Raw genomic sequence first — 14,553 nt, 5'->3', positions numbered from 1 at the left:
CAGGCCTCCCTCCCCCATTTCCACCCCCCCTTGTTTTTGTCCATTTGTCCTTTATAACTGTTCCTGTAAACACTTCACCCTTTTCCCTGTTTATCCCCTCATCTCTTCCTTCTGATCACTGTCAGCCTGTCTTTCAGTCTTTCAAGATATTTTACTGTACTCACTTGTCACTTAAAGAGAGCAGTTCATGGCTTCCGTTTGGCATATCTGAATCACCAGCATCACTACTCATGTGTTTTAGGGCCATTATTAAACAAAATTAGTGTTACTTAAACACAAGCACTGGGATACCACAACAGTGCATTTGACAGCATAAGATGACTCCAAGTCACTAATGGGTGGGTAGGGTGGCACATGCAGATGGAGATGCTGGACAAAGGGATGGTTCACGACTCAGGTGGGACTGAGCAGGTTGGTGTGAGATTTCATCACACTACTCAGAGTAGTGTACAATTTAAAACTTATAAATAGTTTATTTCTGAAATTTTCCACTTAATATTTCAGGCCATGGTTGACCATGGGTAACTGAAACCATGGAGAGCAAAACTGCAGATAAGATGATATGGTTCTTATATTATATATGAAGTGGTGTAATGTTACAACATAGACTGTAGTAAGTTAAAGAGTACACTGTAAACCTTAAAGTAAGCACCTACTAAATTAAAGCCAATTGAATTAAATTAAAAACTGTACCAGAAAGATACCTACAAAATCCCTAAATATCTGTAAATGGCACAGTGTATTTCTAAATGACATATAGGCCAAAGAACAGATTACAAGGAAAATTAGAAAGTATTTTAAGCTAAATGAAACTTAAGACATGGAATTGAAATGTGTGGGATACAGCTCTAAATCCTTGCTTAGATAGATATTCATAGCACCAAACACTTGTATTACAAAAATATGAAGCTTTATATTAACTATGTTTTTTCCCCAAAAAACCGAGACCAATTTTGCCCTAAAAGGCAAAAGGAAGGAAAAACTAAAGAAAGAACTGAAATTAAATAAAATATGGAGAACAAGTGAATAAGTCAGGAAAACCAGAAGCTGGTTGTTTAAGTCAATTCGATCAGTAAAAAAAGGGGAAGGTAAAAATTGCCAATATCAAGAATTAGAAATGAGACATCACTACAGATCCTACAGCAATTAAAAGAATAATAAAGACATGTTATTAAACTTTATGCCAATAGTTTCAGTAACTTAGATGAAATTGGCAAAGTCCTTAAAAAACATAAATTACCAAAGCTTACTAATAAAAAACTGAATTTTATGAATAGTCTTAATCAATTAAGACTATTCATTAAATTAAGAAATTGAATTTGTAGTAAGCCAGGCAGTGAAAGACAAATATCATATGATCTCACTGTTAACAGGAATCTAAACAAACCAAACAAGCAAGCAAAATACGACCAATGACACTCAAATATGGAACAGGCAGTCAGGGTCCAGAGGGGAGAGGGGAGAGAATCATAGGGGAAAAGGGGATGGACTCACATGAATAAGTATAAAGGACACATGGACAATAACTAAGGGCGGAGGGTGGAAAGGGGAGGGAGGCGGGGAGCATGGGGTGGGGGGCGGGCAGGGTTGGGAATATAAGACAGAAACCTGTACTTGAACAAGAATTAAATAAAAATTATATTTAAAAAAAAAGAAATTGAATTTGTAGTTAAAAACGTTTTGAAAACCCCAGGTCCAGGTGACTTTCCTTCCAAGCTTGACCCATTATTTAAGGAATGAATAGTAACAACTCAGTGGAAATGCTTCTAGAAAATAGAAAAGAAGTGAACACTCCCCAACTCACACTCTGTGAGGCTGGAAATATTCTGGTACTGGAACCAGACAAAAGCATTAAGGAAGAAGAAAACGATAGTCAAATGTTCCTCATAAATACTAAATTACAGAAAATTAGATTTGACAATGTGTAAAGGAATAGTACATCATGCCCAAATGGAGTGTATCTTATTAATTCACTTACCATTAAAATCAATCAGTCTGATTCACAATATTAACAAACATAATTGGAAAAAATATGACTGTCTCAATAGACAGAAAAATAAGGAACATTTGACAATATTCAGCATCCATAGAAGGGAATTTTCTCAGCCAAATAAAAGGCATAGATCAAAAACCTAAAGCTAACATCATATTTAGTGGTGGACTGAGCATATTACCTGTGAGATTAGGAATCTTTACAGGAATCCTCACAAGTATTTTATTCTTCATTCTTACCACTTCTATTTAACATCTAACAAAATTTTAGACAGTGAGAAACAAATGATGTGGATTGGATAGGAAGAAATACAACTGTTTTTATTTGCACACAGTAGCTCGTCTACATAGAAAGTCCCAAAGAATCTACCAAAGGAACCCCAAAACTCCTAACTAATAAATGGATTAGCGAAGCTGCAAAACACAAACATCAATTGTATTTCTAATACATGCAATAAACCATTAAGAATTGAAATGGAAATCAATAGCAATTAAAGTAGTATGAAAAATGAAATTCTTAGGCACACCTCTTCCAAAGAAGTATAAGACCGGTACACTGAGACTACGAAGCTGAGAGAACTTACATGAGACCGAAATAACTGGAGAAATACACCTGCTTATGATCACAGAGACAGTGTGTGAAGATGTCAGTCATTCCAGATTAATCCATGCAGATGAATTCAATACATGACCTATTGAAATCTCACCAAGTGCTTTAAGATACTGACAAGGTGATTCTAAAATATTTAGAGAGAAATGCGAAAGACATAGAATGGTCAAATAATTTTTTAAAAGAAAACCAGAATCTGAAAACGTATACTCTGATTTCAAGATTTACTAAAAAAAAAAAAAAAAAAACTACATTTTTTATTTTTAACGTTATTTTTATTGTTAACACTATTAGAGATGTTCCTATTACCACCCCCTCCCAGCCACTGCCCACTTCCCCCAGCCTCCACCCCTCCTTCCCTCAGGCCATCACCACACTGTTGTCTGTGTCTGTGGGTTATGCATGTATATTCTCTGACTTATCCCTTTTTTTAAAAAAAGTAGAACTTGAAGATTTACACTAAAACTTCAAGATTTACTAAAAATCTTCATTTTTTAGTCATCAAGACAGTTGATATTGGTGTGCACACACACGCCATTATATGCCAAAAGGTCAGAGTCTGGAAACAGTTCCAACATGTATAGTCAATCATCAACAAAAACAATTCAGTGAGAAAGTAAGAACTTTCGTATTCCCTGGTGTTTGAACAGCTGGATAGTCATATGGGAAAAAATTACCCTGGACTCTTAACCTTATAGCATATACAAAAATTAACTCAAAATAGATCTATTTATATAAAATTCTAAAAAACGCAAACTAGTCAATAGTGACAGAAAGTAGACCGGTAGTTGCCTGGGAACAAAGAGGAGGCACGAATTATAACGGGGTATGAGGAAACTTCGGGAGTAACAGATATGTTACATTATTTTGATTGCCACAATGGTTTCACATGTACATATGTCAGAACTTATCAAATAGTACACTTTAAATGTAGCCTGCTTAATGTTTGTCAGTTAAACCTCAGTAACCCTGTCAAATAACTTTACAATGTCAAGGTGTTTGCTTTGTTTTGTGTCATTCTATTGTGTTTTGGGGTATAAAGTATGCAACACTTCTAAACATTCTGAATATCGATGTGTCCTTTGGGCCTGGTTAGTGCGCAGGTCCTGTTCCTTTTTGGAAATGTATGCCCGAGCCTCTGCACTCACACACTCACTTCTCCTTTTCAGATTGAATATGAACACAGGGCACCAGAGTGCCGCCTGGGTCTAAAGGAAGGCCGCCCGTTCTCGGGGGTCACTGCCTGTTTGGACTTCTGTGCACATGCCCATAGAGACCTGCACAACATGCAGAACGGCAGCACGTTGGTAAGTGGGGCTGAGGACAGGCCGGCAGCGTGCCCTGTGGACGGGCAGAGGGCTGGAAGTCATCAGCATTTGGGTAGAGCGGCATGTCCTCTGCAAGTGTCACCCTGCACAGCAGTGTTTTCATGAATGACCTGCTATTGCACAATCGTTTGGCATAACTAGTACTCTCACAGCAGATTGGCACACTGGTGGGAAACTGTGTTGACAAGCAGATGAAAATCATGGAAATGCCTGGTGCTAATCTAAACTGGTGACTCTGCATTGCCAACTACAGTTGACTGCCAAAAAACCTTTAAAAATTAAGTGTCAGGTATCCGGTAGGTTATAATCAGTTAAGCAGAAAGCCAGCAACAAGCCAAGGTACCAGTTCACCTTGCAGAGAAGTACAAATGAAAAACGCATCATCATTGCCATGGTAACTACCATTGGAAATTCAAAGTGAAAAATGGCCATAAGAACTACCTATTCCAATGGGTGAAATGCATCGGACCTCATAATTGGAGGCTATGGCACGGGGAGAAAATGGATACAGTCTTAGGGTAAGGCAACATTCTATGCTGACGAAGTCCAGGGTGGGGCCTTGCCTAGAGAGAGAACGTCCAGAATGGAAACAAAGGATGAGAAAGTTCTGGTGAAGAAACTACACTAATCAACTGTTGAATGAGTCATCAACATGGATACAGTTATATAGTTCAGAACAATGACCATTGACACTTGAAATGGAAAACAGAAGACAGGTGCCAAATTTACATTCTAAAGTAGAAAAGAATTCATGGAGGTAGTAGGTAATAGTGGAAAGTTATTTGAGGAAACTGGTGCAAAGTTTTTGTTGAGAAGCAGAAAAAGAATTGACTTAATTGTCTAGAGCAGTGATTTTCAACCAGTGTGCCATAAGGATTTTCAAGGGGCTGGGGAGGCACAGTGGATGCCAGGGGCCTCGGCAGAGCTTGGGGCACCTGCCAGATGCTGGTGTCGCAGTGAGGCCAAGGAGGGAGGTGGTGCATAGCCAGGACCATGGAGGGTAGAGTGCCTCCTGCAAGACCATGCTGGTAGGGGACATGGAATGTGGCAAGATGAGACAGCACTGCTGCAGGTGTTGCCCCGGGAGCCTAACCCAGGAGTTAGAACCCCACCATATTGGAGAACTACACTGCAGCCTTTGAGACAGACGAGCACTGCATTGAGCTCAACACATGGGACACCTCAGGTTCCCCTTACTCTGATAACATCAGGCCCCTGGCCTGTCCTGTCCCGATTCAGATACAGTGATCGTCTGCTTCCACATTAGCCTACCAGAAACTCTGGGCAAGGTCCTCCAGAAGTGACATGGGGAGGCTCAGTATCTTTCTCCAAGGCCAAGGTTGTGCTGGTTGGCTATAAACAGGACGTGCAGACCAACCTGATTGTACTGAGGGAGCTGTCCAGCAGTGGCTTCTCCATTACACATGAGCAGGGCACCGTGCTGGCCCAGCAGGTAGGGGCTGTGTCCTATAAGTGTAGTGTCAGTGGTGTCTTCCACGAGGCCACAGTGGCCTCCCTTGTTCATGGTCATAGGAATCTTCACTGTACCAACACGCAGGGAACTGCAGTGATCCACTCAGCTGGCAGGTGGGCCAGGCTGGGGAAACAGGAACAAAGATGAGATACACAAGGATTGAACCTAGAGGTGCAGCCTCGTGTGAGGAGGTAGGGAAGGGGGCAATTGTTCTCTGCCTGTGCCCTGGCTTCCTGACCTCCGGACTCTGGCTGAGACTTCAGGGCATACTGAGTGACCATTTCTCCTGGGCAAGGGACTAGGGGACCGAGGGTACCACCATTCCCATACCTTCATCCTCCTCCTCTCCACAGGAATTTGAGGGAGCTAGTAGGACAGCATCTGGGCCAGAAGCTGGGATGTGGCAGGCGGGCTGGGGAAGCTGGCATCAAGCAGTCACCTTGGCTGAGTCTCAGTGGACAAAGGATGCCACCCCTACCTACCCCCAGTCCTCTTGTCCTGGTCCTGGCTTCCTTCCATGACCTTCCCTTTTCCTCTCCTCTCACTTCCATAGCTGTTCTCACTCCCCCTAATCTCCAGGCAGCATGGACTGAATTAAAAAGCAAGCTGAGTCCCTCACCCATACATCCACGAGTCATAGCTCCTCCCTCTCTTCCCCAACAGTCCCCAAATAAAGCTCATGTCCATGGGAAAAAATAAATTTTTAATTGTAATACCTGACTGACTACTTACTCAGGGGCACTGAACTCTTTTCCCTTAGAATGTCAAATAAAAAATGACAACAGCCAACACAACACAACAGCCGTCTGGTGTCAGTGAATCAAATTATAGCTATTTTTTCTGTCATATCAGCAAAAAATATAAAACATTTTGGAGTGCCACAAAATTTTATTAATTAGTTTATGTGTGCCATGAGATGAAAAAGGTTGAAAATCACTGGTCTAGAGCAGGGGTTGGAAAACTTTGCTACTAAACTCAAGACAGTAAATATTTTAGGCTTTACAGACCATGCACGGTTTACATAGGGCACATTCTGTGGGCTTCTTAATGTAAAAATCCTTTAAAAATGCAAAAAACACTCTTCCCTCACTGGTCATATGCAAACAGGCTGTGACAGATGGGTCACAGGTCCTAGTATGCTGATCTGATCTAGGAGAACAAATACAAGGCTCATCCGCATGCAGTACCTCAAGTTAGCTCTAAAGTTCCTAAAGTTAATCGTGTATTGAGCAGCCGCTCAGTATTCGGGGGGCTGTGCTCGTTTCTGGGAAGAGAAGAAAATAGTGACAGCTGGAGCTATGGAAGGTCCTGAAGACAAGGCGTTTCCTTCCAGCAGAGGATGAGGACGGTATTTTGAATGCAGGGAAATTTGCCTCTGCCAGGTCACAGGTTCTGCATGGTGAATTGGAAAAACGCACTAGATAAGAACTGGATAAGCAGGGACAAATGTGTGTGTGGGGAAAGGAATGAGTGAGTACTCAGAGACCTGGATTTGGAAGACTTTATTGTGTGGAAGTGGAAGACTCATTTTAATACAATCTCGTGGATAAACTTTTTTTTATAAAAACAGGTCTACTACAATAGCGATCACATTTCTTCAAGAATATTTTCCAGTGATTTTGTATTTCCTTGGGTTTTAAATAATCATGGTTACATTGTCTCCACTCATCAAAAAACACTAAATGCTAAAAGCTAGTATTTCAAAACCCAACAATAATGCTTCATTAAAACAAGGATTGAGGCTACCAAAAGAAAAAAGTATTATTAAGTCAACAAAAGTAGCCTTCTCCCCACTGTTGGAGTACCTTTCTGTATGTGGTGATGTCTCAGAAAAGGAATCAGAAGAGAAACAATGTGTTAGGTTTAACAGAGTTCGGAGGGGAGAAAAGGAAGATAGGAACAGGGTTAAGTTACATATTAGCTGTATCAACTAAATTTTCAACTTTATGTTTAGGTGACACTTTGGTATCTGGCGGAAATTCCTCAGACACACTGATGGCAAGTTAGGAGTCAGGTGTGAGGAAAGAGGTGAAATTTCTCTGTGCATAAAAATATGAGACAAGGTGAATGTAATATGACCAAAAGCAGAGAAAGCCATTTGGTAAAACAAGCATTTGGCCTTTTTCTGAAGAGGCTGTACATTTATCACATCTATTTTTGAGATGTGAAAATTGGGCGACCGATTCATTTTGGTAGGATTGTTGCTTCTTCCCTTAGCGTCAGAAATGTACGTGAAGAACAGAATCACCAGAGATTGTAGTTCCTGATAGGCACACGCACAAATGGTCCATGTGAACTCGTCTATCTCCTTGTACCGTTTTGATCCAATCTTCATTAGTAACAGACAGACATGGTTTTGTGGCCACTGCTCTGGTCCAGTAGGCCAACACCACAAATACAAATACTGAGAGCAAGAAAGACACACACACACACTTTTCTTGTGGACTGAACCTGAGGCTGCTCTGCCCTATTTTCCTACCAGGTGTGCACCCTCACTAGAGAAGACAATCGAGAAATTGGAGGAAACCCCGAGGATGAGCAGCTGCACGTTCTGCCGCTCTACAAAGTGTCTGACGTGGATGAGTTCGGGAGTGTGGAAGCTCAGGCGGAGAAGAAACGAAGCGGTGCTATTCAGGTACTGAGCTCCTTCCGGCGGAAAGTCAGGATGTTGGCAGAGCCCGTGAAGACCTGCCGACAAAGGAAACTGGAAGCCAAGAAGGCTGCGGCCGAAAAGCTCCTGTCTCTGGAAAACGGCACGAACAAGAATGAAAAGGACAAGGCTGCCCCACCTCGTGTAAAACAGGCCGAAAGCGTGACCCAGGCTAAACAGTCCGCAGGTAATTTTCATGTGAAGCATTGTAGAAATAGGTATTATATGACACTTCAAAATCAATATTGTCGATTTTGGAAGGTTACATTTAATCGTGGTCTTAGTTCTGTGCCAGAATCATCCGTAAAGTAGGAAGGGCCAGCTTTGCTCTTGGGGATGGTACTGAGGTACTGCACCATCCACGCAAGCTTGTTGGGAAACTTTGGGTTTTATTCTATAATAAATGGCAGGGTTTTCTGATAGGTAAGTGATATAGTGAAAGTAGTATGAATCTAGCCGTGGCAGGTAGGCCACCTTAGAGGTAAAGGAACAAATAGTGTGGAGACAGATACAATAAACCAAGAGTGAGGTAGTAAGACCGTAAGTCGTGGTGGTAGCAATGAGCTGTAACAAAAATGACGGAAGTGAACTCTTCCAAAATGAGTGTCAGTACGCTGGTGACGACGCATTGGAATGAGAAGAAAGTTTTAAAGACGACCCCAAAGTTTCAAGCCTAGATAACTAAAACAGTACTGTGTTTTCAAATAAGTTTGGAAACAAGGTTCATGGGGGTAATGGCAGGAAAATAAGATGCCGTTCCTTAGCCACATTGAATCTAAGGTTCAGTAGGTAGGTCCATATGTAGTTCTCATAGAGCTCTTACTCCTCTCCACTATGCTGATATTTTCTTGCCAAAGGTCCTTGCTTTATGTCTGCAGTTAATAGTGTAAAAAATCATTCAACAATATAATGTCCATATCCAAATTTTAGAGATGGTATCGGCCTGGCCAATAACAAAAGAAAATGTCTATCTTTTAAGTTTAGGTTGTAAGCACCTCTGACAGTTTGCTTACAACCAACCATTGTTGCATCACAAACTTAAATTTACCTGCTGATTTATTTTGAAGCCATTTAGAATAAAATGCAAAAGATGCTTAATAAATATCTGTTGATTGGCTGACTCACACTAAGAAAAGTGAAGCCTCTTCAGCCCCTGACATCTCCTGTAAGTTGGCTGTAAAGTGTACGCACACAGAACTTGGTTTCTAGTCCCTTCCAACCGGTTTCTGCAATAACTGCTTCAGTCGTCAGGGCTGCCATTGAAGCAGCATTTGTTCTTATCTCAGATTACTTTCTTAAGTGAGGTCATAAGAAGTACGACTTTTGAAAGTGTCACTTGCAGAACTTAAAGTTTCATTAAAGTTTTGTCTACAACTGTGTAAATTTCCTTTCTCAAAAGCATGGTAATGAAATGGGTTCATCTATTATAGAAGATGCTTTAGGTGTTTCAGTGAATGTCATTCTTTTCCTCATAGCATTCCTGAATCTTTCAAATTAACACATTTTCTGCTACTTTATTTTAACTATTTAACCAAGTTTATTGCATGCCAGGCAATGGAGAAATAAAGTAAAATAAGGCATGGTCCTTCCCTCGAGGAAATCCTTTTCAGGAGGGTAAAGAGGGGACTAAAAATGCATAATTACAATCCATTGTGACTAGTGCTTCACAGGACCTGTGTTTGCAGTGAGTACTGCAAAGCACTGGAAGAGGAGGTCCTGGAGGCTTCCTCAAGGCAGGGCAGACTGTGCCACGGAAGGGCAGGCAGATGGGCTGGAGGGAGGCGGGCACTCCATGTAGAGAGTGTGGCGTGGTTGGAGCCCAGAGTGCCAGAGAATGTGATGCCCTCAGTGGAATGAGTGGCTTTTGGATGTTTATTACCTTTGTCTTTACTCACCAGACTGTACTGTTAAGAGAACTGCCATTTTATTTCTGATACTTCAGACACACACAAAAAATTATGCCAGACAATGATCAGAACTCTGAGTTCACTCTTATCTCTGTTGAGTGTTGCCTCATCCTGGTGGTGGTTCTTACATACATTTAAGCCTCCTCACTAGCTTTTATAAAATAATAATTGAGCATGCTTGCCCTGCCCTTCCTTATCTTGTCCACAAAACTCTTGGGACTTTCAGGAACAGTCATACAGCAGCCCCAGCAGCACCAGCAGCACCAGCCACAACCCCAACAGCTACAGAAGCAATCTCCACAGCTACAGAAGCAGCCACCACAGTCGCAGCCACAGTCACAGCCACAGTCGCAGCCACAGCCGCAGCCACAGCCGCAGCTGCAGCAAGCCCAGCAGCCGCCACCGCCCCAGCCACCGCCACCGCCGCCTCCGCCGCCTCTGCCGCATCATCCCTTGACTATTAACCCTCAGTCAGAGGCTGTCAACTCTTACTCTTCTTCTGGATCCACCAGTGTATACATGAGACGGCCCAATCCAGTTGGTCCTTATCCAAGCTCTTCACACACGTCTGATACATATGGAGGCGCCAACTGTATGAACTTCTATTCCACCTCATCCCAGACTGCGGGATCATATTTGAATCCATCTAACCCCTACCCCGGGCTTTTAAATCAGAATAACCAATATTCGTCATACCAGTGCAATGGAAATGTATCAGTGGACAACTGCTCCCGGTATCTGGGCTCTTATTCTCCCCAGGCTCAGCCCGTCGATCTGTATAGGTACCCAAACCAAGACCCTCTCTCTAAGCTAAATCTACCACCCATCCATACACTTTACCAGCCAAGGTTTGGGAATAGCCAGAGTTTTACTTCTAAGTACCTAGGTTATGGAAACCAAAATATGCAGGGAGATACCTTCAGCAGTTGTACTATTCGGCCAAGTGTACACCACGTAGGGACATTTCCTCCTTATTCCACGCACGAGATGGATGGTCACTTCATGGAAGCTGCCACTAGAGTACCACCCCACATGAGCAACCCAAACATGAACTACAAAAATGGCGAGCATCGCCCGTCTTCTCATATCATGCCCAACTACGGTGCACCCCCGGGCATGTTCAGCAGCCCCCTCCATTCCCTGCATCTCCAGAACAAGGAGAACGACGTGCTGGCCCACACGGCCAATGGGTTGTCCCGGGGGCTGCCCGGCCTTAACCACGGCAGAACGGCTTCTGCCCAGGAAGGCCTGTGCCAGTTCCACGAGGCGGGCGGCCAGGAAAAGCAGCCCGCGGCCGCCGAGGAGAACGACGAGGTCTGGTCGGACAGCGAGCAGAGCTTCCTGGACCCCGACATCGGGGGCGTGGCCGTGGCTCCCACCCACGGCTCCATCCTCATCGAGTGCGCAAAGCGTGAGCTGCACGCCACGACCCCTTTAAAGAACCCCAACAGGAACCACCCGACCCGGATATCTCTGGTCTTTTACCAGCACAAGAGCATGAATGAGCCCAAACACGGCTTGGCGCTCTGGGAAGCCAAAATGGCCGAGAAAGCCCGCGAGAAGGAGGAGGAGTGTGAGAAGTACGGCCCGGACTACGTGCCTCAGAAGACTCACGGCAAGAAAGTGAAACGAGAGCCCCACGAGCCGCACGAACCCTCCGAGCCCACTTACCTGCGCTTCATCAAGTCCCTGGCGGAAAGGACCATGTCCCTGACCACAGACTCCACAGTGACTACATCTCCATACGCCTTCACTCGGGTCACAGGGCCTTACAACAGATACATCTGACGCCGCCCTGGCGCGGTGACCTCGCCTGGCCAGACCACAGCCAGCCTGTCCATGGTGTAGTGCTCGTGACGTGGGCAGTGGGGAAAGGCTACAGTGTTCATGACGGGGGTGGTGGGAAGAACCAGCAGGCAGAGAGGCCATCTCACCATAGCACTTAATTTCCACTGACTCCTGAGTGGTCACAGATGGCATCTGGGCGAGAGACCAAAGCATTCTATGCAAAAAGAAGGTGGGGAAGAAAGTGGTCCACAATTTACATTTTTAAACACTGGTTCTGTTATTGGACGAGATGATATGTAAGTGTCACTTTCTTCCCCCTTATGACTTCGCACGTCTGTGACCACTTTTAATAACACCAGGTTCGCGTGGTCACGACACCGATCAAACAAGTGCTGTAGCAGTGGCAGGACAGGACAGGACTCTCAAATACCACCTGGTGCTGAACAGACGATGTACTGAAATACTGGAATTATGGCTTTTTAACATGCAGTTTTTACTGTAACCTTAATATTAACTTTTATTTATCAAAATAGTTCCAGGCAACAAATGAATAGACAGCAAAACACTGAATTTGTTTGGATGTTCTAAGAAATGGTGCTAAGAAAATGGTGTCTTTAACATTTAAAAATGTAATGCCTTTATATCATCAGGATGCTATTATCAGTGTACTCCAATGCCCTGCGATACTAGGGGTACCTTTTCACTCAAGTTTTTACCATAATTACCTGTTCTTACACAAGTTTTTAAAATGTGGATGTTTTAAAGGCCCCTGGATTTTGTTCCAGTGAAGTCCTTGTAGGACAATAAACGTATATATGTACATATATACACACACATATGTATATGTGCACAAACATGTATATGTATAAATATTTTAAATGGTGTCTTAGAAGCACTTTGCCTACCTAAGCTTTGACAACTTGAACAATGCTAAGGTACTGAGACGTTTTTGAAAAAGTTTACTTTCCTTTTAAAATTCAAAGTTGATCTTTTTGAAGGAAAGGAAAGCTTTTAAAATGTTTTTGCTTTTATCCATGCCTCTGCTGATGAGCAATGTGTTCGTTTTTCATACAGCCGGTTACATCCAAAAGGGGGCTTACTGGGTTTAAGAGAGTACATTAGTCTATAAAACGTGTTTTCTGGTGCTCATCTCACATGCTATACTGTAACAGTTTTATACAAAATTGTATGAGAAGTTCATTGCTCAAATACGTAGTTTTAAGAATTTTCTGTCAACTGCAGTAATAATTAACTGCATGCCACAGACTCAACCAAGCTGTTCAATGACGCAAAGCGACTTTATGGATCTGTGTGCTCTTCAGCGAGCTGAATGTCAGTCTGCCTTTTTGTTGATAATTGTACATTGTGATGCTGTCATTTCTTAGCTTAAGTGTCCTCTTTACCAGGAAGACCGAGCAGACTGATGCCTGCATAAGATGAATAAACAGGGTTAGTTCCATGTGAATCTGTTAATTAAAAGGAAAAAAAACAGGCAGCTAGTTTGCTGTAGTTGTTTTAAATCATTAATTTGTATAAAGAAGTCAAAGAGATGTATAGTAAGTAAATTAATTGTAAACAAAACTTTTTTAACACAATGCTTTAGTATTTTAGTACTGTAAAAAATTAAATATATACATATAGATATATATATATATATGGATTTGAAGCAGAATTTACATCACGATGGTGCTACTCAGCCTGCTACAAATATATTATAATGTGAGCTAAGAATTCATTAAAGGTTTGGGTGATGTTCCTACTTGTCATATATACCTCAACACTAGTTTGGCAGTGGGATATTGAACTGAGAGTGAAAGCTTATAGCATTGTGTACCATCATTTTTTTCCAAGACTTTACTTTTTTATTATTGAAAAGCATACCTTTTTTTCAATACTTGATTTCTTAGCAAGTATAACTTGAACGTCCACCTTTTTGTTCTAAAAATCAGGGATATTTCTGCTCATGTTCTCCTTCTGCCAACATGTCACCTGTGTTTATGTAAAATTGTTGTAGGTTAAGAAATATATTCTTTTTCAGGGATTTAACCTTTTTATTTTGAATCCCTCCTATTTTGCTTGTAAATGTCCTAATGTAACTAAATCTAATTTTATAAATCTGTTGACTCTTTTTTATTGTAAAGGAAAACATTTTAAAAGTTTGGGGGACTATTTTGACTGTTTCAAGCAGAAAAAATTACATGAAAATAGAATGCACTGAGTTGATAAAGGGACAATTGTAAGGCAGGAGTTTGGCAAGTGGCTGCTGGCTAGAGTCTTTCAACTCTCTAAATAAAGATGCTTTGACCCTGTAATCAGGGTAGGTACAGATCCATAAGGACTTCCCCAAAAGGGCAAAACACTTGGGGGTGGGGGGTGCTGGCATCGCCTGTACAATTACATTTTGGTGTAAGGACATTTTTGCTTACTGATATTTCAAATAATTTCTCAACCCAATAAAGCCTTTGGGTTTTATTCGTCAAATCTTTCTTTATAACATGGCTTCTGTCTTTTAAAAAACTTTCTCTGGTTCCTGTCGGTGACCAATTTACAATCATTTCAAAAATACTGGCTTTGTGAATGTTAAACCACATGATTTTAGTATTTTGCATATGCCATATATCTACCAGCAAATATTTGGTTATTGTATGCACATTTGTTGGTTTTGCATCAGCCATCCCTAGGTGAACATTTGTTTCGTATGTTATCCACTGTCACTTGTCAAACTGCTGGCCAGCAAGAGCAGGAAGTCTAGGTAGGGGGACTGAGGAGAGGTTATGTAGGGAGAAGAGGACCTTAAGTGGCAT

General features: G+C 42.1%; 1 protein-coding gene and 1 pseudogene across 1 annotated transcript in view; both read left to right on the top strand.

Annotated features, from left to right (window-relative positions):
- Nucleotides 1-14,297, top strand: part of TET2 (tet methylcytosine dioxygenase 2) — a 118,333-nt gene extending 104,036 nt beyond the window's left edge. The window contains exons 9-11 of the mRNA XM_037031958.1: nt 3,772-3,909; nt 7,887-8,241; nt 10,188-14,297. Coding sequence (XP_036887853.1) covers nt 3,772-3,909; nt 7,887-8,241; nt 10,188-11,749 — 2,055 coding nt within the window. The 3' untranslated portion in view covers nt 11,750-14,297. The remainder of the gene's footprint in view (nt 1-3,771; nt 3,910-7,886; nt 8,242-10,187) is intronic.
- LOC118977132 (rho-related GTP-binding protein RhoN-like) lies at nt 4,416-6,289 on the top strand (annotated as a pseudogene).
- Nucleotides 14,298-14,553: the final 256 nt, after the last annotated feature.

This window comes from Sturnira hondurensis, unplaced genomic scaffold (assembly GCF_014824575.4).
Source record: "Sturnira hondurensis isolate 20B ecotype Veracruz unplaced genomic scaffold, ASM1482457v3 Scaffold0021214, whole genome shotgun sequence".
Lineage (NCBI taxonomy): Eukaryota > Metazoa > Chordata > Mammalia > Chiroptera > Phyllostomidae > Sturnira > Sturnira hondurensis.
The sequence above is the reverse complement of the archived record's forward strand: the minus strand, read 5'-3'. Positions and strand labels throughout refer to the sequence as shown.